The sequence below is a fragment of the Mus musculus genome, chromosome 19, assembly GCF_000001635.26.
Source record: "Mus musculus strain C57BL/6J chromosome 19, GRCm38.p6 C57BL/6J".
In the NCBI taxonomy this organism is placed as follows: Eukaryota; Metazoa; Chordata; class Mammalia; order Rodentia; family Muridae; genus Mus; species Mus musculus.
In genome coordinates, this window is record NC_000085.6 from 56,305,318 (window position 1) to 56,330,962 (window position 25,645).

The 25,645-nt window shown below is 48.8% G+C and overlaps 2 protein-coding genes across 13 annotated transcripts in view; one reads left to right on the forward strand and one right to left on the reverse strand.

Moving 5' to 3' along the window:
- Habp2 (hyaluronic acid binding protein 2) overlaps window positions 1-15,503 on the forward strand; it is a 33,712-nt gene extending 18,209 nt beyond the window's left edge. The window contains exons 4-14 of one of the 6 annotated variants that reach the window (XM_006527014.3): window positions 1,456-1,566; window positions 3,520-3,627; window positions 4,704-4,820; window positions 5,785-5,904; window positions 6,354-6,525; window positions 7,552-7,649; window positions 8,658-8,913; window positions 9,910-10,052; window positions 10,966-11,100; window positions 12,410-12,555; window positions 14,154-14,772. In XM_006527014.3, the coding sequence (XP_006527077.1) occupies window positions 1,456-1,566; window positions 3,520-3,627; window positions 4,704-4,820; window positions 5,785-5,904; window positions 6,354-6,525; window positions 7,552-7,649; window positions 8,658-8,913; window positions 9,910-10,052; window positions 10,966-11,100; window positions 12,410-12,555; window positions 14,154-14,318 (1,571 nt within the window). In that variant the 3' untranslated portion in view covers window positions 14,319-14,772. Of the gene's footprint in view, window positions 1-1,455; window positions 1,567-3,519; window positions 3,628-4,703; window positions 4,821-5,784; window positions 5,905-6,334; window positions 6,672-7,551; window positions 7,650-8,657; window positions 8,914-9,909; window positions 10,053-10,965; window positions 11,101-12,409; window positions 12,556-14,153 lie in introns of those variants that run through there. The other 5 variants (NM_001329935.1, XM_017318167.1, NM_146101.2 and 2 more) reach the window with 5 other exon arrangements.
- Nrap (nebulin-related anchoring protein) overlaps window positions 14,720-25,645 on the reverse strand; it is a 70,026-nt gene continuing 59,100 nt past the window's right edge. For 4 of the 7 annotated variants that reach the window (XM_006526745.4, XM_006526748.4, XM_006526747.4 and 1 more), the window contains 7 exons: window positions 23,679-23,783; window positions 23,184-23,282; window positions 21,878-21,982; window positions 18,571-18,678; window positions 16,406-16,717; window positions 15,568-15,699; window positions 14,720-14,985 (listed from right to left, as the gene is read on the reverse strand). In XM_006526745.4, the coding sequence (XP_006526808.1) occupies window positions 14,878-14,985; window positions 15,568-15,699; window positions 16,406-16,717; window positions 18,571-18,678; window positions 21,878-21,982; window positions 23,184-23,282; window positions 23,679-23,783 (969 nt within the window). In that variant the 3' untranslated portion in view covers window positions 14,720-14,877. The remainder of the gene's footprint in view (window positions 14,986-15,567; window positions 15,700-16,405; window positions 16,718-18,570; window positions 18,679-21,877; window positions 21,983-23,183; window positions 23,283-23,678; window positions 23,784-25,645) is intronic. The other 3 variants (NM_001286552.1, NM_198059.3, NM_008733.4) reach the window with 1 other exon arrangement.

Genomic DNA, 25,645 nt, shown 5'->3' on the forward strand with positions numbered 1-25,645 from the left:
GACTTTGGACACATTGCTATTCTCTGTGGCTTTCCAGATTATGTTGAGACGGGGCCTCATGTATCCCAGCCTGGCCTCACACTTCCCACAGCTAATGATGGTTTGGATGCCTGATTCCTTTTTGCCTGTACCTCATAAATTCTGGGTTTTTTGTTTGTTTGTTTGGTTGGTTTGGTTTGGTTTGGCTTGGTTTGGTTTTCTGAGACAGGCTTTCTCTGTGTAGCCCTGGCTGTCCTGGAACTCACTCTGTAGACCAGGCTGGCCTCGATCTCAGAAATCTGCCTGCCTCTGCCTCCCAAGTGCTGGGATTATAGGCGTGTGCCACCACTGCCCGGCTACCTAGTAAATTCTGACGCCATAGGGCCAATCGTCAACACGACAACCTCTGTGCTCATCTAGGAGACAAGCCTCCAGACACACCTGTGGGGGTTATTTCCCCTCTGCACATGTATGTAAGGACAGAGTATGTTGACTGGATCCATTGAGGAAAGTTCACCATTTCCTGGCTTTAGATCGAGACTGCCTAAAATGGAGAAAGCGAACTGGGCGCTAATGTCCACTCATCCTTCTAATTCTTCCTGAATGTGAATCCAATGAGACCAGTGCCCCAAACTCTTGGTGCCTTGGCTTCCCACCATGGGAGACTGTACCCCTAACCTGTGAGCCAAAATAAACCCTCCCTCCCTTCCTTAAGTGGATTTGTTGGGGGATCTTTATTTTATAGCACATTGTAAGGAACTAAGACATTTGGGATTACCGGGCTCTACCACAGCAGTTCATGCAGAACTGGGATCCGCGTATAGAGGCAAGCAATCTATCACTGAGCTACACCCCTGGCCCAGCTTCCCTGGTTTTTATGAAGATAAGGCACCTGCAAGCATTTAGCACAGGCCTGGTAAAAGCTCAGTAAAGATGGGCCGTTAAATGCTCTGTAGTGGCAACTGAGAGATGTTTGACCCAAGAGGAAAGTGACAAGTGCCTTGGACTTCGTTAAACTGAGATGACTAATGAAGTCTCATGGGGAAAGTCCTACGTCACTCACAGTGACAGCACCATGTGCTCCATCTCTGGTAGACCCTGTGTAGATATGTGAAGACCTGGAGGCCACAGGATGCTTTCTGCTGTTCACAGCTGAGAAACCTAAGATGTGGAGAATACATAGCCATTGTCAAGGTCACACTTAGTGCAAAGTTGGGACTTGATCTCCTTCTCCACTTCCCCATTGTGCTACCATGCCAAACACCAGTAATGCTTTGGAGGACCATAATATCTCCCAAATTAAGCATCACCAAGCCTGGCCCTCCTGTCTTCCTGTGTTGCTGGGAGAGCTGAAACGCCGTGTAATTCCTCCTTAAAGAGACCGAGCTCGCAGGGAAGAGGTGGTGCCCTCAACCAGGGATGACTTTCTTAAGCCTGATGACTAGGGTGTCTTCTGTCCTGTTCCTGCCCCTGCAGATTGGACCCCCGATGACTATTACTACAGCTATGAGCAGTCCAGCCCAGACGAAGACCCCAGTGTCACGCAGACCACCCCTGAGAACCCCGACTGGTACTATGAAGACGATGGTGGGTGCCAATCCAGGGGGAGGGACGGTGGCTGGACTTATGTGTGGCCATGTGCAAGGGCTTTTCTCTCCCCTCTCTGGCCTGCATGGTGAAATGAGTATTGAAGAGCTCCATAGACTGGAGCTACCCGCATCGAGTCCTACTCTCTGCGAACAGGGAAGGTGCTTAGGAGCATCTCCTTATCCCTAGTACCAAGTGAAGTAAGGGAGGCCAAGAGAGTAGCAGACTTGACCAAGGTCACGCAGCGAGGCAGTGCCTCGTCATCCGGCTCCTGACACTGCAAAGAGATCTCAAGTTCAACATCAGTTCTGTGTCTTTGACCTCAAGCCGTGTCCTAACAGTGCAAAATAATTTAACTTAGCTTTGAGTATTTACATCCCAGCATTGACACGTCCGGCTTCCCGGCTTCGTCCTTTTTCTTTCTCTTCTTGCTACTTATAATCTCTATGTGTGCACGCCTGATCATGCATGTGTATATGTGAGTCTGTGTGTGTGTTGGAGGGGTGTGTATGTTTAGATGCTCATGTACGTGTGTTTGTGTGTGCATATAAAACCCAGCAGGCAAACTCTGATGTCTGACTTCAGGACATCTACCTCAGTTTTTGAGATAGGACCTCTCACTGGCCAGGGCTTACGCTAATTAAACTGCACCGACTGATCAATGAGCCTCCAGTTCTGCCTGCTTCTACCTCCTGGGTGCTGGGATTATAAATATTTGCTACCATGCCCAGCTTTTTATTCGGAATCTTTTCACGGTTGTTATTGTGGTTGTATGAATGTTTATGTGTATTTGTTTGTATGTTTTATGTGTTTGTGTGATTGTGTATATGTATATGTGTGTGTGTGTGTGTGTGTGTGTATAGGTGAGTGTGTCTCTGTGTGTGTTTGTGTGTATGTGAATGTGGTTGTGTGTATAGGTGAGTGTGTCTCTGTGTGTGTTTGTGTGTATATGTGTTGTAGTTGTGTGTTTGTGTGTGAGTGTGGTTGTGTGTGTGAGTGTGTTTGTCTGTGTGTGATTTTCTGTATGCATGTGTATGTAGTCACACACTTAGTTTTGGTTTATGGCTCCTTAGACTGACCAATAAGACAGAAAAGGAAAATAAGAAGCTAGATCCAGGCAAAGCCACGTGACTGAGCCAGGAGAAAGCATAGAAAGAAAGCACTTAGCAGCTGGTATAAAAAAGCTGTGTTACTGCAAAGTGGCCTGGAAGGCAGGGCCAAGATCCAGGGCACCGGGGGAACATCAGAAGAGACCATCAAAACAGGAGCCAGGCCCCAGGATCCTACTTCCCGAACCAAAGAACAATGAGTGTGAGCGCAGGACAAAGAATTCCCCAAGGGAGGATCCATTCAGACAACCATGAAAAAGCCAAAGGCACAGATGAAATATGACAAAATCTAACTGAACAAGGAGTTGAAGAAAGACGAAGGCCACTGGGTCATTTCCTCTGAGCTGTCAATTCTCTGTCACCCTCTTGCCTTTGCTCTTCCTTCCTGATGTTCAGAAAGCGTGGGTTTCGTGAGGGGTGGGTTAGCTCTGCACACTTCTGCCTGACCTCCACCCCGGGGCACTGGAAGTAGGGGAGGTCTTCAGGCTTATGAAATGCCTTCAGCATCAGAGACAGACCCCAATGTACTCCCGGCGAGGTGGGAGGGGAAAAACACTCACAAGGGGAAGGGGACTTTCTCAATGAGAAAGCTGGGTCCAAAGCGGGGCTGAGGGACACAGTCACAATTGTGTCTGCCTGCCTCCCCTCTTACTCGCCTGCGTTCCTCTCCCCGGCATGTGACTGTGGTTGCCCTTGATCTCGAAGGATGATACAGTTCTTGCCTTTGTCCAAGCAACAGTTCCATTGTTGATCTCCCGTTTGGGGCAGGAGGCCGTTAGGTGAGAAGTGGGTCTTCTCTTTGGATTCCCCCTCTCTGACCTTGACTTCTGTCCTTGTGTCTTAGATCCATGCCAGTCCAACCCCTGTGAACACGGCGGGGACTGTATCATCAGAGGGGATACCTTCAGTTGCAGCTGCCCAGCCCCCTTCTCGGGGAGCCGGTGCCAGACTGGTGAGTGTATGGCTTTGCCTCCTTAGTCCCCTGGGGTTAACCGTGACCCCCTCCTGCCTCCATGCAAAGTCAACAGGAAAGCTCTGGGCGATCCTGGGACAGAGGTTATAATTGCACAGGCTACGACCATGCACGGTGGCATCAGGCTCTGTGTGGTCACAGGTGGCATCCGTGTGTAACCTGTCCCCAACACTATGATGACACAGGGCTGATGGTCCCATTCTGCAGAGAAAACTATTGAGGCCAAGAGCGGGTGAGAAACTGGGGAATTTGCTCTTAGACTAACCTCATGTGATCCTCAAACACGATGACAGGAATATCCCAAGGCACGTAAGGCCCAGTTTGATAACAGGGTCCACAGGAGCTGCAGACCTGCTCCTGACTAGGTCAGGATGTAGGCAGAAACCAGAGCAGCCAGCCTGACTCCTGGGCTCTTTGCCCTGCTACCCTCCTAGTGTCTGCATTTAGAACTCCTGCAGGGCTGAATAAGGGTGAGAATAGAGACATGGGCGAGGAGCTGGCTTCTGTCCAATTGATGGACACTTCCTGCAGTAAAAGAACAAGAAAAGGTAGTTATAAGTGCAGAGAGCTTCATCGTGGCTGCTGGCCTTTGTGCCCCTCCCACCTATTCCTTCTATTTTGACCCTTAGAGCCCTTCAGGAAATGGTTGAGATCAATGGGAACACAGCCGACAGCACTCGATCATTGAGATCGGGGAGAACACGGCTTTTGGTTTGCCCCTCTCCTCACACCGCAGGAGAATGGCCAAAACTGGAAAATCAAATACATGCAATCAGGGGCAGAAATTGCAACTGCCTGTTGAAGGTGTGAACATGGAGGTGTGAACAACTATCTGAGTGTATGTTAGGATGGGAAAAAAAAATCAGCCAGGACCCAAGGTTGAGAGGGAATCCTTTCCCAGGAGCAGCTTGGCATTCCAAGACTGTGAACAAAGCCACAGCTACAGTCAGCTTGTCCCACATCCAAAATTAAGCTAAGCAGGTGTCCCTCTAAGTCAAATGTGTCCCAAGTAATGTCCCACCCCCATTCTCCACTTCTCTGTGTATCTCATACAGCACAAAACAAGTGCAAGGACAACCCATGTGTCCATGGTGATTGCCTCATTACCCAGAAGCACCCCTACTACCGCTGTGCCTGCAAATACCCTTACACGGGACCAGACTGCTCCAAAGGTGAGTGGCAGGCGCTCTTCTGTGCAGAAAGTTTTCTCTACTCTAACTTGTGCCTATGGTGTCTGCCTCTTACTGTATGGATGTGGGTAGGCGTGTGTCTGAAGTCTTTGTGGCATCCAACACAGCACTCTTAATTAGGATCCTTAGAAAAGGGATCCTCCCTGGGGAACTCAGGGAGAATTCACTAATCTGTATTCACACACACACACACACACTCACTCACACTCTCACTCACACATACACTCACTCACTCACACTCTCACACACACACACTCACTCACATACACACTCACACACACTCACACACACTCACTCACACACACACACACTCACTCACACACACACTCACACACTCACACACACACACTCACACACACACACTCACACACACACACGCACACACACACACACACACACACATACACACACACACACACACACACACACTCACCTTGGAAGTTGATTCCTCCAGGAAGTAGGCACTGATCTTTTCCTGAGATGGGTTGTGTGGGGGACTTATACACTGAGTCACTGCTATGGGTAGGTACACCATCCCAAGAGATTTACCCTTGTCTATGAGAAAAAGAAAATTCATAAATTAAGAACCTAAAATTCAGAGAGGTGGTTAACTTACCCATGGTCACATAGCTCTCAAGGGCCACAGACAAGTTTCTACCTAGATCAGACTCTCTGAGAACTTCCAGATTGGTCCATAAGGACTTTGTGACCCTTACATTTTGGGGAAGGGGGATGTTTGGTTTTGTTCTGTTGCATATCCTCCATCCATCTGGCTTTATGCATATTGGTCTAGGCTTTCTGTGACATTTGCCAGGGTATCAATGATCTGTCTGTGCCCTATGTTGTTCCGTCATTTAGGAGAGAATGACCCCAGAAGAGTGCCACCATTCAGAGTGTTACACCTCCTCCTAACATGCCCTCTGGGTCCCACTTGCTGTTTTCACAGTGCTTCCGGCATGCAGGCCAAACCCCTGCCAGAATGGCGGAGTCTGTTCCCGACACAGACGGAGATCCAGGTTTACCTGTGCCTGTCCAGACCAGTATAAGGGGAAATTCTGTGAAATAGGTATGGGTCTTCAGTACTACCACACCGTCAAAGACTCTGGGACAAGTGAGACCGCGAGTGCCTTTTCTGTCCAAGTGTCTCCTACACACATGGCCCAGAGTTTCCCAAGCTCCACTCCTCTAGTCTTCCAACCTCAGAGCACAGAGCCTATTCAGCTCCCTGCCCAGGAAGTGATGGTCTGGGGTGTGGTGTAGCAAATCAACCCTCTGCCCAGACCACACGAGGGCCCCTTCCCACCTCCTCTAGTCATTCTGTAAGCACTTGCCTACTCAAACTGGAGGATTTCATATTTTTAACTCTGGTTGAATGTGGAACATTCTGGAGCTCTATGATAGAGATAACGCATGATCAGGCCCAGTCCTGTGACCCATCTGATATCCCCAAGAATCCTAATTTCGGGCAACAAGTCCATGACTGACCGTTCTCATAGGCGGCCTGCTCTCTCCGAGGTCCGGACGACTGTTATGTCGGTGATGGCTACTCTTACCGAGGCAAAGTGAGTAAGACAGTCAACCAGAACCCATGCCTTTACTGGAACTCCCACCTCCTCTTGCAGGAGACTTATAACATGTTTATGGAGGATGCAGAGACCCACGGGATCGCAGAGCACAACTTCTGCAGGTACGAACTACTGCCGCCTGTAGGTCCCATCTTGGTTGCTTGACTTTGAAACCGATTGCAAGTCAGCAGCCTTCTTTCTGAACAGGGAAGCATCCTACTCGGGATAACATAACAATAAAAACTCCCCTAGTCTCGGGGCCTCGTGCACATCGAAGTTCATTTCTTACTAACTACACGTGTCGTGTGGGTGGGACGGTGATGGGGGTGGGGTGGGTGCAGCACCAGAGTATTGCAGATACCCAGCAAGGGTAAAAAGAGAACAATGAGGCAAAAAAAAAAAAAAAAAGGCAACCAAAACCCAAGAAATGACACCTTACCTTCCACATGAATTCTGGGATTCTGTGGCAGAAATAGTCACATGGAGCCACTTGCCATCAAGAGAGAGGCTGAGGGACAAATGGATTAGACTTCCCGAGTCATCTGTCTCCAGACAACTTCTGGGTTCCTAGCTCTACCTTTAGTCTGACCAAGGTCGATGACTTGCGAGATTTGTGTACGGAGAGTGAGGGTGTTTCGCTTGTCTTTGCACTGGCCCCACACGCAATGGTGTCTTCTTTGCACACAGCACCCTACCTCTGTTTTCTTAATGCTCACTCGGAGATGCCTTCTTGTGGCGCTATCTTCATAGAGAAACTCTTTGACTAGTTCCCAAAGGATTCTCATGCCTGGGACTTGGAGGTTGGGGCCAGCTTTCACCGTGTCTGTCTGTCTGTCTATAATACTTCCTAAACACATTGAGTGGGGATCTTCAGTAGGAACCCCTCTTCTCCTATGTTTCCTGTCTCCCATGGTCCAGCACACTGGTTGGAAACTACTTTCTGGTCCTCAGGATTCTCCTCCTGACAGTAACATTTTGCCCAACATCTGTGAGCATGCTTGTATGCCAAGGTTTGCTAACCTGTTGGAGGATTCAGTGAAGAATGGTTCCCAGATGTGTGGGGATCAGGAATCCTCTGACTCAGGGTGCTTCCATGATATGAATGCCTCTGAGCCTTGATGGTCAGTCACTTAAATTTTGTGTTTTAGAAACCCAGATGGAGACCACAAACCCTGGTGTTTCGTCAAGGTGAACAGTGAGAAGGTGAAATGGGAATACTGTGATGTCACAGTCTGTCCAGTGCCTGGTGAGTCTGTGCTACCCACAAGGCCTGGGGAGGAAACGGGTGGTCTTGGGACAACCTGGTGGAAGCCCTGGTGACTGACCACTCCTACCCTTGACCCTTGCTTCACAAACAAACATATCACTCTTCCCAGGTTTCTGTAGCCCTCAGGACAATGAGCTAGCCTCGACACTTCTATCATCCCAGGTTAGATCTAAAACCTTTTTTCCTAACTCCAGGTCAGTACCTCAGTACCCTCAGCATCATACGCTGTGTGTGTCAGGTGGACAATGTCCATCACTGGCTGGGCCCTTGTGGCCTCTCAGGATGAGCTATGGTCTGAAGTCCAGCTTCTCGTTCTTTCTGACAGTCTTCATTAGCCCATCTCTCCACCCACATCTGAAAGAACGTGCCGATCTTTCTGACCAAAGGAATTCTCTCTCTGTTTCACACACGCAGCACTATTCTGTGGGTACCTCTCTGTAATGCTCGATCTCATATCTGCTTTTGTTTGTTTTTAACCATTCTTTGAGAACTGACCCAAGCATTCCTTTCTCTGACAAGCCCCCTTGAGCTCTTGAATTGGATGTTATATCTCCCTCTGTACAATCTCAAGGAACAGAACAAGCTTGCAGCCGTATAACCCATACACCCTTTGCTTGCCACAAATTTCTGGGAGAATCTCCTACCTCCCCTAATATACTAAAAAAAAAAAGCCTGAAAACATGCGTTAATGATGACATAATATGCATGAACATGATGGGTTTGTATATTTTTCGTATATGTTTGTACAACCTAGGAGTAATGCACTTCAAAATATGCAGATAAAAGCAACATCTTTCACACCAATTCTATGAAGTTGCTTTATATTACCTAAGTCATCCGACACGTCTCAGTCACTCACCAAACAACATATCGAAGGTGTGCCATCTCTTGGCTCTGAGCATTTGGTCAACTTGTGGTCAGAGTTATGACTCCAGCTATGTCCTCCAAAGGAACGGCTTGTGTGGTTTATCTTCATGTGCCCTATAGACACCCCTAACCCAGTGGAAAGCCTTCTGGAGCCTGTGATGGAGCTGCCAGGGTTCGAGTCCTGCGGGAAGACGGAGGTAGCTGAACACGCAGTCAAGCGTATCTACGGGGGCTTTAAGAGCACAGCAGGCAAGCACCCGTGGCAGGTGTCCCTGCAGACCTCACTGCCGTTGACCACCTCCATGCCCCAAGGCCACTTCTGTGGGGGCGCCCTGATCCACCCCTGCTGGGTGCTCACTGCAGCCCACTGTACCGAGTAGGTATCCATGGGGAAGGGAGAACAGATGACTGGGGTGCAAACAGCCTCTCTTTCCTCCAAGTGACACCTCAGAAGTTTTGGCAGGACTGGGGTTAAATGCCCAGAGGGGAAAGAACAGAGCCTTAATTGAGAGTGGATATAGCTACCATGGCTTACCACAGCTGTTCCATGAAGTCTACCATATGTAGCTAACTACCAAGAGAGGGCAGGGTTTGTGTGTTTTGTGAATTGTGTTATCCCTGATGCCTTTACTACAGAGGTCTTTCCATGTAGCAAGTATTTAGTATGTACGTTGAAGGAAAGATATATAGTTATGCCTTTTTTTTTAGGAGACTTGGGTTTTAGGAAAGTTTAATGTCTTAACTAAAGTCTCATGGAAAGAAGGCCAGTGAATGAGATTGAATTCAGCTCTGTCTTCTTCCTGAGCCTCTAGAGTCTACCCTGAATGGGCAAAATGGCCCATTATCATCAGTGAACCTCCAGGTCAGGCATTCTCATCTTCACCTCCAGTGTCTTCTGGGAACTGAGAAATCATCACCTCTTCCAGATTCTCTAAGTTCATGGTCAGGGCTGGTCTCATGAGCCCTGGCTTGAGAGGCAGCCTGCATAACTTCTGCTCTACTCTATCCTCTGGGATTCTAGTGTGGTTCCCCAAGAGAAGTTAGACACATGAACATTAGCACCTACTCACGAATGACAGCAGACTTGCTCAAGATTTCAATGGCTGACATGTAGCCAAGCCCAGAGGAAAAAAGAGATCTCCTGGGAAAAGTGAGTGTGTGATTGCACTCTCCATCTACTGATGAAGAAGTCCCATTGCATGGTCTTATCTGGAATCCAAACAGAGTTTTGTAAGGGAGCAAAGAACTGCAGATAAAGATACTGAAGCCGAAGGCCAGGCACTTTACCAAGGTCACATGGCTTCCTAGACTGCATAGCTCCTTCCTCTGTCATCTCAGGGCAATTTCCTGAGCATCTTATTTTACTTTGTAGCATAAACACCAAGCATCTAAAAGTTGTACTAGGGGATCAGGACCTGAAGAAGACAGAATCCCATGAACAGACCTTCAGGGTGGAAAAAATACTGAAGTACAGTCAGTATAATGAAAGAGATGAGATTCCCCACAATGACATTGGCAAGTATCCCCCAGTCCCCTTTGGGTCTTCTCCTGGGTGTATTTCTCTACAGATAGGAATCTGGGGTTTGATTATAGAACGTTCTCTGGAAAAGTTTGCTCTTTATCCCTTGGGGATCATGTAATGTAGATAATTTATTTCAAAGCTTGTTATGTCTTGGGAGTGTATGATAGCATTGTTGATAATTGGGTAAAACTTTTCGATTGAGGGGAAGAGATGTGAAGAGTATTATATCATGGAAAGCTCTCCAGCTTCATAGCTAGGATTCAGGTCATCTTCCTGACCCTTGGTTTTTCTGTTCCATAAAATGTGGGTGCTGTTACACAGCTTCCAGCTGACTGTGTGTTGTGACACAATGTGTATGTGCACTTGTGTGGCACCTACTAGGTGCTTGAGGGCAGAGGCAGTGGGCTGTTTTCAGCCGTTGGGTGCTCAGGTCTGTGGTGCTGTGCCCTGACCCATCCACATTACGGGTCTTCTTTCTTCTTCTTCTCCTTCTCCCTCTCCTTCCCCCTCCCCCTCCCCCTCCCCCTCCCTCCCCTTCCCCCTCCTTCTCCCCCTCTCCTCCTCCTCCTCCCCCTCTCCTCCTCCCCCCTCCTCTTCCTTCTTCTTCTTCTTCTTCCCCTCTTCCTTCTTCATCTATAGCCCCTCCCATACAGCCTCCTTTTGAAAAGTGAATCAGGAATGATTTTAAATCTAATTGGTCTTATTGACTGTTGACATTCCTTTTGTGTTGGGTTACTCCTCTCTGTAAGTTTTAAAACACAAAATGTAGACGAAAACATTTTTCAGTTGTGGAAGGAGTAATGTGGTTTGCTAACTGACTTTCCAAAGCAACATGAAACTAATTCTTCTCTGATTAAGAGATGAGATCACACCCAGTTCTCCCCACCCCTTCTGTCTCTCATCCAGCTTTGCTCAAGTTAAAGCCAGTGGGTGGTCACTGTGCTCTGGAATCCAGATATGTGAAGACTGTATGTTTGCCCAGCGACCCCTTTCCCTCTGGAACTGAGTGCCACATCTCTGGCTGGGGTGTTACAGAAACAGGTGAGTCTGCCATGTGCTCTCCATACTCACAGGAGAGCTACACCATTCAGAGACTAAACCACCAATGGCATCTGCCCTCCTGCTCTTAAAACAAGTTCAAAATGCATCATCAAAGAATGCATCTGCCTCGTTGCCCAGGCCCTAGTTTGATGTAACCATTTGCATGGAGCTTGCTCTGTAGGCCTCTGATCTCCACAGTGGTCTCTGGCCTCCTGTTTTAGACATGTGTCCTTTCTCAAGCACTGACTGTACACCAGGGAAGACAACTATCCTTCTCTAAGGAGATCACAAAGATGCTCGGCACTTGTGGTGCCTGGCAGCGCTCAAGGGCAAAGATAATGCTGTTGTAAGCTTCTGGCATTGGACAGCTCTACAGTGTCAGGCAGTCTTGCAGAAGAGCCTTGGTTGTTTCTCAAGCAGCTCAGTTTTACTTTCTCAGTTGTCACTTTTACCCACATACTCAAAATATGTCACCTCCTTCTAGAAGTATCCTTAATGATGGACAGGGGGAAAAATCACCTTGAATAGGTTTAGATTCATAAAGAAAGGGAAATAGAATGTATGTGATATGTTTGCCAGAGGCTCAGGGGAAAGAAAATCTCTGACTAATTGGAGTCAAGGTCAACCAGGACATTTTTTGTCGATCTTTGGTGTAGTCTGTCCGAGTCCTCTTTCGCTCTCCTTAATGGGGTCTGCTCAATGTGGTGATGTTTTAGTTGGGAAACTTATAGGGCCTCAGATTAGAGTGCCTTTATTTTTCCACAAATAGCTCTTAAGATTATATGTTTAAAGTCAACAATGCTTCGAGCAATTTCATTATCTTTAAGAGAGGGATATTGTCTCCAGGAAGCAGAAAATTTAATGTGTCAGGGTACTTCAGCTATGCACCCACCGATGTAACATATGCAGGAATCCATCTGTCCATCTATCATCATCCATCCATGCATTCACCCATTCATTTCTTCATTAACACCTACTATGTGTTAACCCTTCTGCTAGGTACAGGAAATGTAAACGTGGTTATGAACCACCCCCACTTTCCAGAATTCTCCCTCAGGTTGAAAAGGGAAAGAATGGAGCAAATGATTTGCCCAATTGTGATCAGAACGACTTTGAAAACGCACATGCGTGGAGTGAGAAGGATGCAGGAAAGTTGTCACTGTGTTGGAAGATAGGACGTTTCTCCCCGTGCTCTATAAAAACACCCTTTTCCCTGAACTGAGAGTCGGTGGCTTCTTACTAATGGTGAGTTCCAGTAGGGTGAGTATCATTCCAGTTGTCATGGCAGTGACCGTTTTCTATCCCACAGGGGAAGGGTCCCGCCAGCTCCTGGATGCTAAAGTCAAGCTAATCGCTAACCCTTTGTGCAACTCCCGACAACTCTATGACCACACCATCGATGACAGTATGATTTGTGCGGGGAACCTTCAGAAGCCCGGATCAGACACCTGCCAGGTCAGAAACTCCACATGGTACTTGGAGGTAGAGGCTCACTGAAGATCCAGCTGAGCGGAGAGGCTTAATGATAGCTCTGGGATGGGAACCGGGGTCATCAGGCCACCTGCCTCAGCATTAAGACACAGGTGGGCTACATCAAGATGGGTCAGCGTAATAACTGTGATCACATGTGGCTGCACAGCCTTGTTTAACTCTCCCAGTGTCCTATGATGTCACTGTCATGCCTTACAAGGGCTTGTAGACATTATCAATGTCAATAGCAACAGAGCACTAAGTGACAGACAGGACTGAGATCAGATCAACCCAGATGTGTGCAACACCAGAGCCTTTGCTACTCTGCTCCACTCTAATAACAGCAAACCCTCAGCTGCTAAGGTCTGTGGAGATTCAAATGTGCTCCCGGAGACGGAGGAAGTGGTGATTCCATCAACTGTAGACTAAGGGGATCTCGGGTCCCTATCCCAAATCCAAGCCCATACCCATTTAACTCAGGGCTCGGGGCACATAGGCTGCATTGTTCCTGGACTCCCAGGATCAGCTCTGGCTAGGCTTTCTGCTCGTCCTTACACACTACCCAGCTGTCCCTGAAGATCCAGCGTAGCCACATTCTGATCTTGTACCATGATAGAGCCTCCCTACAAACAGACCCGACGATAACCAGCCAGCTCACAGCCTCTTTGGGTTTGTTCCTCTCTCCAGAGACCATGTCTCTGTTTTGATCCTCTATACTTCTCCAAGGGTCGTGGATAGCCACATGCTCAGGATGGAGACGAGCAAGTGGGTGTGGTTTTCCCTACGCTCTTGGAGGATAAGCAGGCTCACCAGGATCACAGTATGCTTGGTTTTCTATGAAGCTCAAGGGCTATGCTGAAGGGAAGCCAATAGCCATGGTTTTGAAACCTGATCTGTCTCGTATTATAGGACCTTGATCAATCCTTGAAAAAAAAAAATGTATCAAACTTCAGATAAAGTGCCTGCAAGATCACAAGGTATTGGCTATGATTAGGAAAGTAAAGTTATGTGACAAAAGCTATTAGTTGCGGCGACTAAGCAAGTTGTTTCCTTCTCTGCTTCCCTCCTGCCCATCTCTCTGCCCTGGCCTACACACTTCAGAAAGAATCACTACAGTCCTTCTCAGGAGCACAGTTCCTCTATGGTTCTCCACAGCACTCCACTGAAAAGGCAAGGCCTCAGGCCACACTGCTCAGCAGGCAGTAGGTTAAAGATATAGACTACCTCTGGGTCTCTGCCGTACTCCTTATCTGGGCCCGTCCAAACAAGCCATCACCCACCTTGGTCAGCTACTAAAAGAAGTTGAGGAACCCTGGGAATGGAAAATTCTAGAATTGAGAGTCAGGAACCATTACTTGCCCGCAGCACTGCGGCTGCAGTCCTGGGCTTCAAACTTTTTCCAAACTCAGGAACTGGAGCTGGGATTAGCTTCTCTCCCTTTGGAGCTGTGCATCATGGGAAGCTTGAGCACTGGTTCCTCCGAGAAGCCCAGGGTAGCTAGCAGGTGACTTGGCTCCACCCTCCCCTTGTAGGCGTGTCTGAATCAAGTTCACAAGGCTGAACCCCTTCTGCTCTCCCTTTAGGGTGACTCGGGGGGCCCTCTAACCTGTGAGAAGGATGGAACTTACTACGTCTACGGGATTGTAAGCTGGGGCCAGGAATGTGGGAAGAAGCCAGGAGTCTACACTCAAGTCACCAAGTTCCTGAATTGGATAAAGACCACCATGCACAGGGAGGCTGGCCTCTGAGGTGCTGTCTGCAGAGCCTTGAAGCCCCTCGTCTTTAGCACCAAACAAGAGGGGCTTCCTGCGTAGCCAGGGATGTCCTGGGTCCATGCTCTAGACAGAGGCATTGTTGCCCAGCCTGGGCCTTTCCAGACTGGCACTATATCATTTCATGAGGCCTTTTCTCTCTGGGAACCAACAAGAAATACATTATCTTTGCCCCCGTTCTGACAAGTGTACCTTCTAGATAACCAGAATTCAGAGACGTTCTCCACCATGGAGACTGCGAATCTGAGATCCCTGCTTGCCCCGCACCAGGAGATGTTTCCTTGACTCTTTATCTTTTGTCCATACCATCAGGGTCCTCCACAGAACCAGCCATTCTCATGCAGCCATCAGAGAGAAGCCCCCAAAACCACAAGCTCTTTGTTTGCTTTCAGAGTTGTTATTTTAATAAAGGCAGATGTGGGCACGGGGAGGGTGTGCCAGTTTTTTTTTTTTTTTAAAACACTCGCTCATCCAGACCAAAGCCACAGAGGCATGCCTTTGGCAAGCAGCCCTCAAGGGGGCTTCTTAAGGAGGCTCACATCAGCAGAGTCTTCTTCTTGTGGATATGCAGGATCTCCGAGGCATCCGGGTTCACCCCCCTGCTCTGATGATCTCCTAGCGCCGCTGCTGCCTCTGGCTCCACCTGCGGAAGCCACACATAGCGCCCCACCTCCACTGAGTTCACAGGAAACCCCGTTGCTGCTCCCACAAGCCGTGCTAAGATGCCCGGCAAACATCTAACGAGCTCCCCACCCCTCCTTTGTCCTCTCTTCCACCCCGGTCCAAGAAAAAGGATCCTCAAGGCAGAGATGAGAAGGAAGCAAAACCTGCTTCTCATTTAGATGTGCTGTCTCTCTCCTGAACAAAGTAGGGTTCAAAATGCAGACTGCTGGAGCCAGCAAGTCCCTGACCCTTTCCGCGAATGTAACGAGCAAGCAGTCAGCACAGCCTGGGCTGCCCTGGCCCGGGATTGATGTCGCCCTGGTAGGTTTGCCTCTGCAGAACTAATGGCTGTGACTTCAGAGGAAGCCCGCGGGAAGTTTAACCCAGGTGTCATCCGCCCGGTCATCTCAGACCCATGAAATTAGGCGCCTTGTTCGGCTGCCTTTCACGCTTCTTTAGAACTAGCTGACCTTTGGCCAAAAATAAACTTTGAAAAGCAACAACGGGTTTGTATTTCCCGTGGTCTCGCAAGGCAGGGTGCAGCTTGCGGCCTGTTACTCACAGAAGCCCCCCGGATCCCCGGGCCCCTCCTGTTGGCCAGTTCTGCAGCCCGTCGAGCCATTTCCACTTTGTAGGAGCCAGGAGGGGTCCAGCCAACACCTCGAGTCAGGTTCAAGTCAGATTTGTACTTGACCTTGAGGGAAGGAAGGAGCAAGAGGAAAGTCAGCAAGATTGGGTGCTTTGACAGTGGAGTGAGGGAGATTTAAAAGGCAGCCCGGAGATGCTGGACCACACTGACATCATTAAAGTCAGAACAAAGAGCGGTCATGTGATGCAGAGGACCTGAACAATAAGCCTGGCCAGCCACTATGCATTTGCTCCCAAAATTCCAGTTGGGTAATAAAATACCCTGGAGATACCTGGTTCAAGTCTGAGCTCCTATCTCTGTGTCCTTGTAAAACTCACCTCCCCTCTCTGAGCTTCAGTTGCAAATCAGGGAAAGCATAAAACTGGCTTCTGTAATTATCAAGACCCCATGGAAATAGCAGAACGGAACCACCATGGGCCCGAGCTTTCAGACCGGACAGCTGCTGAGGTGGCAGAGCACATGACCAACATGCATAAGGCCCTTGGCTCAATCCCCAGTACAAGTTAATTAATTAAGAAAAATAAGAAGTTGGGCTATGTCATCAAATACCCTGGGGCTGCCGCTTATTTCCTGTGTGATCTTAGGTTGCTTAATTTCACCTGGCTTGGGTTCCTTGTCTGTTAAAAAGGCCACACCACCCAATCCTGAGAAAGCATTTGGTACATTTGTGGCAGACTTGGGAATGTCTGTAATTACGCCTTCTCAGCCTGCTTCCCCAGGAGGTAACAGGGCATAAGTGGAGGCAGCTCACATCACTCTGCAGCTGATGGGCTTTCCGGGCATGCTTCAGGCCCAGCTGTTCTGGGTCGCTGGTGTGCTGAGGCAGTGGCTGCCTATAGAGGACATCGCTGGCCAGCTGCTGGCTCCTCTTGGCCTGGAGGAAGCCTGGTTGGTCAGCGCGACTGTGGAACTGGGAGCGACCTTTGGCAAAGGCCTTCCTGTACTCGTTGTCACTCTGGAGCCTGCCGACTCGGAGGAAGTGCGTCGTCCTCGGGTCGTCACTGATGCTACGGTACCCAATCTGTAGGCCCCGGTCCCTCAGAAATGCCTCTTTGTACCGGAACTGCGAATCAGAGAAGCAAAGAGAGGTGATGGGGATGCCCTTCCCCTTCAAAGCCAGCCTCCCTAGAGGGGACAGACCCCAGGACTTCAGCAGGAAGCTTGATCAACAGTGGATAAGGGCGAAAGCTTTGGAATCAAACAAAGCTGTATGGGCTTGGAGCTGTATGGGCTGTGGAGCCTCTCTGAACATCTGATAAAACAGCAGCATAGATCTTCACCCCATTGGGTGTTGAGAGAGGTCAATGATATGGGCCTGAAATGCAATGCACACTCATTGATGATGTCCTGTAACCTAGGATGTGGTAGTATATACCTGCAACCTCAGATATAATAATATGCACCTGTAACCTAGGATATGTACTGTGTACCTATAACCTCAGGTGTGGAAGTGTGCACCTGTAACCTCAGGTGTGGAAGTGTGCACCTGTAACCTCAGGTGTAGAGCTGTGTACCTATAACCTCAGATGTGGAAGTGTACACCTATAACCTCAGGTGTGGAAGTGTGCACCTATAACCTCAGGTGTGGAAGTGTGCATCTGTAACCTCAGGTGTGGAAGTGTGCATCTGTAACCTCAGGTGTGGAAGGGTGCACCTGTAACCTCAGGTGTGGAAGTGTGCACATGTAACCTCAGGTATGGAAGGGTACACCTGTAACCTCAGGTGTGGAAGTGTGCACCTGTAACCTCAGGTGTGGAAGGGTACACCTGTAACCTCAGGTGTGGAAGGGTGCACCTGTAACCTCAGGTGTGGAAGGGTGCACCTGTAACCTCAGGTGTGGAAGGGTGCACCTGTAACCTCAGGTGTGGAAGGGTGCACCTGTAACCTCAGGTGTGGAAGGGTGCACCTGTAACCTCAGGTGTGGAAGGGTGCACCTGTAACCTCAGGTGTGGAAGGGTGCACCTGTAACCTCAGGTGTGGAAGGGTGCACCTGTAACCTCAGGTGTGGAAGGGTGCACCTGTAACCTCAGGTGTGGAAGGGTGCACCTGTAACCTTGGGTGCCAAAGAATGCATCTGTAACCCTGTATGGCTGCTGTAAGTACCACACCAACAAGAATGGCAGTGAGTCATTCTTTCTTCTGTCCTCCCTACATTCAGGGACCAAGGCTAATGCTCCTCAAACCACTTAAAAGTGAAGAATCTAGTTCATTTTACAGTCTCACTCCTTATTTTATCTTGTGTGTATGTATCAGTTCGAGTGTGTGAGTTGGCAACAGTGTACTTGTGGAGGACAGAGGACAACACTGTATGTCTGTCTTGACCTTCTACAGTGTTAGAAATAAAGTCTCATTTAGCCAGTGCTCTATCACATCTGGGGCTACAGATGCAAACCACCACATCTGGGGCTACAGATGCAAACCACCACATCTGGGGCTACAGATGCAAACCACCACATCTGGGGCTACAGATGCAAACCACCACATCTGGGGCCACAGATGCAAACCACCACAGCTGGCTTTACATGGGATCTGTGAGTCTGAACATAAGTCTTCGTGCTTGCACAGAAGCAGTTTTACAAGAGGTTCGTTACTACAGACTAAGCACACACAGAAGCATAGGTTCCTTGGCTTCAGATGTACCACACCAGCTGCTGCACACCTCTCCTCAAAAAGTTTCCAAAAAACAAAACAAAACAAAACAAAAAACACACACAAACAAAAACAAAAACCTTCCCAACCCATATTTCTGCCTACAATCCTAACTGCCAGGCCTGTGGTCTCGCCCCTTTGAAACATACATTCTGTTTCTGTTTTAGTGTGGAGGAAGGCAATCTGGTGGCCCGTGAGTCTGCCCTGTGCCTTTCTTGGATACCTAGGGAGAACTCTATTATCTGCAGACAGGGTTTGGAGTCTTACATCACTGGCGATATCCCTGGACACCCGTGCAGTCTGGAATGGGATAGCATCCAGCCTGAAGTCATAGCCACCAGCCCGGCTCTGCTCCCAGGCATTCCTGTAGACTTTCTGGTGGAGAGAACAAGAACACTTGGGTGAGAAACAACCGTTACCTGCAGGCTATTTGGTCTCAGCTGGTCTCAGCAGGAATCAGGCCCCAGGGATATCTGGGACCGCTGGCCCTTTTGAGGCTGGACGACTACTTCCCCACTCTAGGATTGATGGAACTGGTCATAAAGAGTTTCTGCTGTTTAGGAGTTGTGGTCTGTGAGTCTAGCTCGCTTGCCACACCCTGCTAGTCTCCAGAGCCTTGCACCATCTGTTCTGTGTCTGGATCCCCGCTCTGTCTCACCCTTTCAGGTTCCTGACCCCAGAACCTGGATCTCCAGAACCAAGGTGCTCCCACGCACTGGAAGTGCTCCTCTCTGGGTCCCTGAGATTGGGGATTCAGCCTGGCTGTGATACCTCACCCCACCACTAGGAAGCACAGTATATCTCTCCCGCACTCCAGACTCATGCAGGGAGGCCTTAGCTTTCATCTGAATTAAATGGATTGTCAAGAACCGGACAGGGTACCTGACCGACCCACACAGTTCCTAGCTTCTTCTTTCCTCTTTTCCCCCTTTTCAAGTTGACCCACACCCCCGTAGGGTCTGTAATCACATCCTCTTAGGCCTGATACACAGCCACACCCCCTATGGAGGTGCCAAACTCTTCTTGCCCTCCTGTAGCTAACCATTTCTTTCCAAGATAAGGCAATTCCTCCATGAAAGGAGTTTTCAGGAGAGCCCCAATGGATGCTCTCCCCTATTCAGCTTTGGAGAAACGGGACAGCAGGACAGTCACAGCACCCGCAGGTGACAAAGTGCCAGCCCCAGACTGTGATGGTTGCTCACTCATTCTGAGAGCTGACATAGGTCAAGGGCCCCTTGAGAGCCTTCCCTTTGTTCCCTGGAAGTGGAAGTCAGGACCAGCTCTCTGTTCTGCAAAGACTTAGGGAGTTAAACAAGGGAAGACAGGCAGATGAAAGCAAAGTGCTCCGCCCACTTTTATTCTGGGCCTGGCACAGAAAGGAGTGGAAGTGCCTGGGCCAAGCAGGGCAGATATCATCTCCCTTCGACTGCCATGATAACACCACCTTGACCTCCAACTCCAACAAACAACACATGAGCTGAATATACCAGTCCTGAGAACACACAGAACCAAGCCTTGCAATGGGAACCACCTAACTGCGGTCACAGCCAGAGCCAACTGCCTCCATGGACTGGGTCACTATCTAGATTAACAGTGAGGACCGGAAGATATTCAAGAGAAGGAATAGTCAGACAATAACCCACCAACAATCCCTTTCTAGCAGTCTGCTTCCAAAGATGTCTGAGTGGGAAGTGGTAACAAGAACCCCAAACACTCTATGAGAGGGGACCCAGTGTTTTCCTAATGCAAGCCTCTACCCCAGATCTAGGCCAGTTAATGACACAAAGCTTTCCGCCAACTTCAAGTCCAACACCAAGCTGGGTCAGTGACCTGTGCACCCCAGCCTTGGGTAACTCGGGGACACCTGTAGACACAGTGGCCTGCACTGGGGTTGTCCCCGGTGTGTGAGTTTTCTTTCTCCAGATATCCCCCCCACCCCACCCCCCCCACCACTGCTTGCTTATGGCGGCGTCCTCCTGTGTTTTCTGTACTGCTGAGGTCTCTGCTTTGCTGCTGACTTTCTTTACATTCCGCAGGCGCGGCACACTTTGATTCGGAACCCTGGGCGTCCCTCTTCTTGATCACAGTTTTGTCCTCGTCCTCACACATTAGAGTCATTTGATTTTTTGAGTTATTTCGGCTGCCTTGCACATCTCAATGGCTTTCTTTGCTCACGAAGGTCACTCTGCCTCCACATCCTCCTCACAGAGCACTTGATCCAATTGTGCGCATTCCACACGCCCCTGAAGAAGTGCTCTTTCAAACGAGGTTCTCCACACCCCATGAGCTCTGGTGGCTAATTTCAGCTCCGGGACTCTGCAGGCTGTCCCCTCCCTCTTGTGAGAGCAAGCACACTGACTGTTCTTGCCATCCCCGGGTGGCTGTCCTCCTTGAGCTGGGACCCTCATGGACTAGTACCTTCCTCCCAGTCTTTGGGCTGAGGTCCTCGGAGAGTTACTCCAGCAGATATCTGGCCTCCCCATCCTTGGGAATTAATGAGCCGGACCTTCCACCAGCTCTGCAGAGGGGGCGGTCCAGCTTCCCCAGATGGAGGCCAGCCCACCAGAGCTGCTTTCTAAAATTATCCCTCGCTCGTTTCCTCAAAAGCATCAAATGGTTGTAATAACTCATATTTACAAAGCACGAGAGCATTCACCGTGCGGGGATCCCACAGGGCTTTACAACTGCAACAAACTCACACACACGCTAACTAGAAGGCGCCTCTCTCCAACCCCTGCAAGGCAGCCACCTCTGGGGTGAACAGCAGCAGCTGTCATCCACACGCAGCCCCAGGACACAATGGCCAGGCCAGGCAAGGAAGAATGTGTGGACGCCGGGAGGCCGCTCGCTGCCCCAGGCCGACACACTCAGCCTGTGTTATTCCGACCTGATGGTGTCTTTTGATTGCCCTGTTTCTTTACCTGTCATCTGAGGATCACAGCATCGCTGGCTGAGCGGCTGCCTATTCTCTTACAACCAGGGGCCTCCAACCCCTGCCAACAACAAGCCTGAGTTTAGGAAACAGCGTGTTGGTGAATGCATGCAAAGGGCAGATATCCAAGGGAAGCTGGAGTGTTGGCAGGCACGGATCCATGCACAAAGGAGCCGGCTACATCGGGAACATCTTTTCAAACTGCAGAGTAAGATGGTATCATTCCATCTCAAAGGCCAGATGTCTCTGAATGTCCGAGGCGTCCAAGAAATTAACAGAGCAGGTGTGTCTACACCTGTCGGCGCCTGGGACCGTACCCCTGACTGTTACCAGGCACATGACCAAGGCCTTTGAAGCCTCCCCTAGAACCAGAGTGTTAGAGCTACAAGGGACTCCCATTTACATCAGCTCCATTTCTTCCTGGTTTACAGGTAAGGAAACCAAGGCCCGGCGAGGAGAATGATGGGAAGTCACATGAACGGTTTGTCCTGCTCTGGGATCAGGGTTTGTTTTGTTTTGTTTTTTTCATTTTTATGTCCTCCTTCTTAGACTTAAAAAAAAGGCCAATAAATAAATCAATTGGGGGCTGAAAGTGTTACAGAAGCAGACACACAGCACCTGTGCCCGCTTACGGCTACTTACGTCACTCAAATGCATTGCGTTCATGCGGGCTCGGGTGAAATCCGGGTGGTCTGGGATTGGGGTGTATCTATGCAGGGAGGCTGCATCTCCCAACCTGTACAAGCGCTGCAGGCAAAACAAAACAGTCAAGGCAGAGCTGACAACTGTCCTTGGGAAAAGCCCAGGAGAAAAGCGGTTGGTTCCCTCCTCTGGCCCTTCCTGTCAACTACCTAAAAAGCAGAATTCAGCACTGCTCTTTGAGACAATCCTTCTAGAACTATCTGCTGGGTGGAAGGTGCCTATGTGGCCAGGGTCACTTGATGGCGAACACCGTTAAAATATTGGCATGATCTGTTCCAAAATGGACCATAAACCAACAACTCCTGCATTGGCCATGCCTCTGTGTTGGCCACAAGTGGGTGACTATGTCTCAGACCCTATGCAACACAATGCATGCGTTCACTGGTAACTAGAGACAATCCCAGGCCTTAAGGCCCCATTGCTGAGCATGAGTTGTTAGCTTTTTTTTTATTATTCAACTTATTGCATGTCTAAGTGCTTTACAAACCTTAAGGTTTTCCTCATTTACCCAGACCCCACAAAGACATAATTTTAAGACTAATGCTTTGTCTTGGTTTTCCTGCTTAGAGCCATGATGTAAGCCTTGCCAACAACGTTAAGAAGCAGTTGAATCCCATCTATTTCTACAGATGTAGACACCCCATTTCTGATCATTCCCAATGCCAGTTAGGCTAGGAAAATGGGAACTGTTCAGGGCAGAATTCGGGACTCTGGCTTTCCTGTAACTGTGTGAGGAATAAAAACCCTTTGTCAATTCGAAGGAGAAAATACACACAACCTTCTGTCCCTTGACAGAGGAAACAGGGCTAAAGTACACAGAGAACACAGGCGGGAGGAAGCTTTGAATATAACAATTCGCTTTTTCACTAGCGGGCTATGTGAGGCCTTTTAATTCCATTGCAAACATCAGTAATTAGGATATGTCTGATCTCATGTTTGGTAATACTAGGCATCATTATGATTAAAACTCCATCCATAGTAATGGCCTTTATGGAGGACTCACTGTGTTCCTGGCACCTGCTTAAAGCTGTATTTACTTCTTCTTATCTAATCCTCTTTAAATTCACTCAGCCATATGAAAAGGTTGCTATCTCTATTCTCCCACCCCGTCCCTCCTTCAAGTAAGGAGAATGGGAGAATGCAGTCAGAAGAGCGTAGCAACTGACCCACCGTCACCTGGGTAGCGTACACTCCCATCTAGCACCAAGCCATAGCACCTCACTGTGGGTGAGGTTGAGGAACCCACCTCGTTACAGTGCATGTAGCTCTCCTTGGCATGAATGAGGTCTGGAGAGTCAACCACGGTAGTGAACTTGATGCTGTCTGGTTTTTTACGGTACTTGGTCTATAAAAGAAAAGATTCCCGTGAGAGATGATTAAATACAACTTCCATCTTTAATCCCAGCTTCTTGGGACCAAATGTATAAATGATAATTGCATATCAGAAGACAAGCCACTCTGCTTGGTAGGCACCTGGCAGTCAGGAGTGTGGGAAAGGCTCAAGCTTTCCTCTATGATTAAAAGCATGAGACAGATATTTAGCCTGACCAATACAGATGCGCATGATTGCAGCCAACCATTGAACTGAGCGGGGGACCCCAACGGAGGAGTTAGGGGGAGGACTAAAGGAGCTGAAGTCCATCTTGGGTCCATCTTGGGGTCTCTACTGCTAAACAGGTTCCCTATTCAACAGGGAATGCTCAGGCTGCCTGTGTCGCTCAGGAAGGTGGGCAGATGGTACCTCACTGATTAGGTCTCCAGCCTTCTTTGCACTCTCTATCTGAGGAGACTGCAGAGCCAGCCATCCTGTCCCTTTCATGCCCATCAAGTCCGCCTTGTAGCGAAACTGCAAAAGAAAACCAAGGGGTTTCTGTCAAGACCATGTCTAGGACCGTCGGGCATCTCAGGAAGGCCTTTGCCTTGTAAATAATAACAACAAAGAGTAAAGAATAGCAAGGCCTTTGTAAATAATAACAACAAAGAGTAAAGAATAGCAAGGCCTTTGTAAATAATAACAACAAAGAGTAAAGAATAGCAAGGCCTTTGTAAATAATAACAACAAAGAGTAAAGAATAGCAAGGCCTTTGCAATCCCACTTCATCCCGACAGCTCACTGTCATCACTAAGAGAGGCCACGTTCAGCTGTTTTGGGTTTGTGCATTTTTTCCACGAATAAAGGAACACAATTAAAGGCACACGAAGCCCCTGTCAGCAAGACTTGAAGCTGGCAGCGATGACTTCCATGGAAAAGCGTTTAAAGAAAGAGCTACACGCTCAAATCCAAGGATCAACCAGGATTATCCAGGTTCATTCTGCCAGTGAGGCAGTCTACCACCTGTCATCCAGGAACGATCTACACTCAGGTTCAGCGGATCAAACGGTTTTGAGCCCCGGATGGAAGATGTCATGACTCAGAGCAAATTACTTTTCCAAAATGCACGTGTCTCTGTCACGTGCGAAGGCCAAAACAACCCTTCTTGTGAAAATACAAAACAAGACATTAAGAGTCCCCAAGGACAAGAAACAGTCAGATTTTTGTTCTTGATGTAGTGGCCACACAGGGTGCCAGAGTCAACCACAAGACAAATTTAAAAACTAAAACAAATTCCCATGTGATGGGCTAGCAATGAGTAGGCCCCCTTTAATCTCCTCGGGCCTCAGCTTACACCTTCCCCAGCTGTAACTTACTACGCTTTGCTCATATTGCAAAATCAGGCCAAGTCTTATCTGCTTTCTGTACTCTAAAGGCTGAGAAGGTTAGGCCAGTCACACCATTCCTGGGAGAAAATAAGCAGGAAGCATTTCAACAGTGGCTCTGATTCGAGCGTCTAAACTGTCAGATCTTATTAGGTGTCCTTGATCAACCTGCATCGCCTAAATGACGCCATCACACAGGTGCCTTTCTTCTCCTCTTTATGGAAATTGGGTATTTTTTTTAAAGGTAGAAAAAGCCTCTCTAAGGAAATCTGAAATTCAGACCTAAACGAAGTTTGATGGCGTCTCTCTAATTTAGATATAAGCCCCGCTGCAACGCAAAATATCGTTCTAGATATCAGCCTCTCGGCCCCTTTAGTTCCCTTTCATTTCAGGATCCACAGCGCTCCTCACAGCTGGCCTCAAAGAGGGTCTGTTTCTGATCTACTGTCTGCTGGTTAATGCCCCTGTGTCAATCCCACACTGTTCTCCGACCGGCGAAGGGGAGGGCATCACTCAGGCCCAGGAGCAGGGTTTCAAAACCCCACGTCAGTAAGATTGCTTTTCATACCGTGTCTTTTCAGTCTACCGCGGCAATGCTTTTGCCTTCGACTCTGATAAAGAACAGAGAAAATTGGATAAATTTCTAAGTTGGAGAGCATAATCCTACAGGGCCTCTTCACAGCCAGTGTCTGCTCCTTTCATGAGCAAGATGAAGTGCGGAGCACCCTTTCAACTCGCCTCTTGCTCAGCTGAACAGTACGATTACAGGTAAGACAGAAAGCAAGATGCGGGTTCCCCAAAGAGCTGACTGTGCCTTGACTCCTATAAACAGATCAGCCATTGATATCTCAGCCCCCAGCCCAGCTTTCCCTATTCACACAGAACCTAAAAACAACACACCCGCCCCAGACTTCACGATGAAAGAAGGGAGAAAGGAGGGGAGCTAAGAACTCAGCTATCCAAAGAAGGTTTCAGAGAATTATTCTAAGGAAGCAATAGACCTTCTCAGAC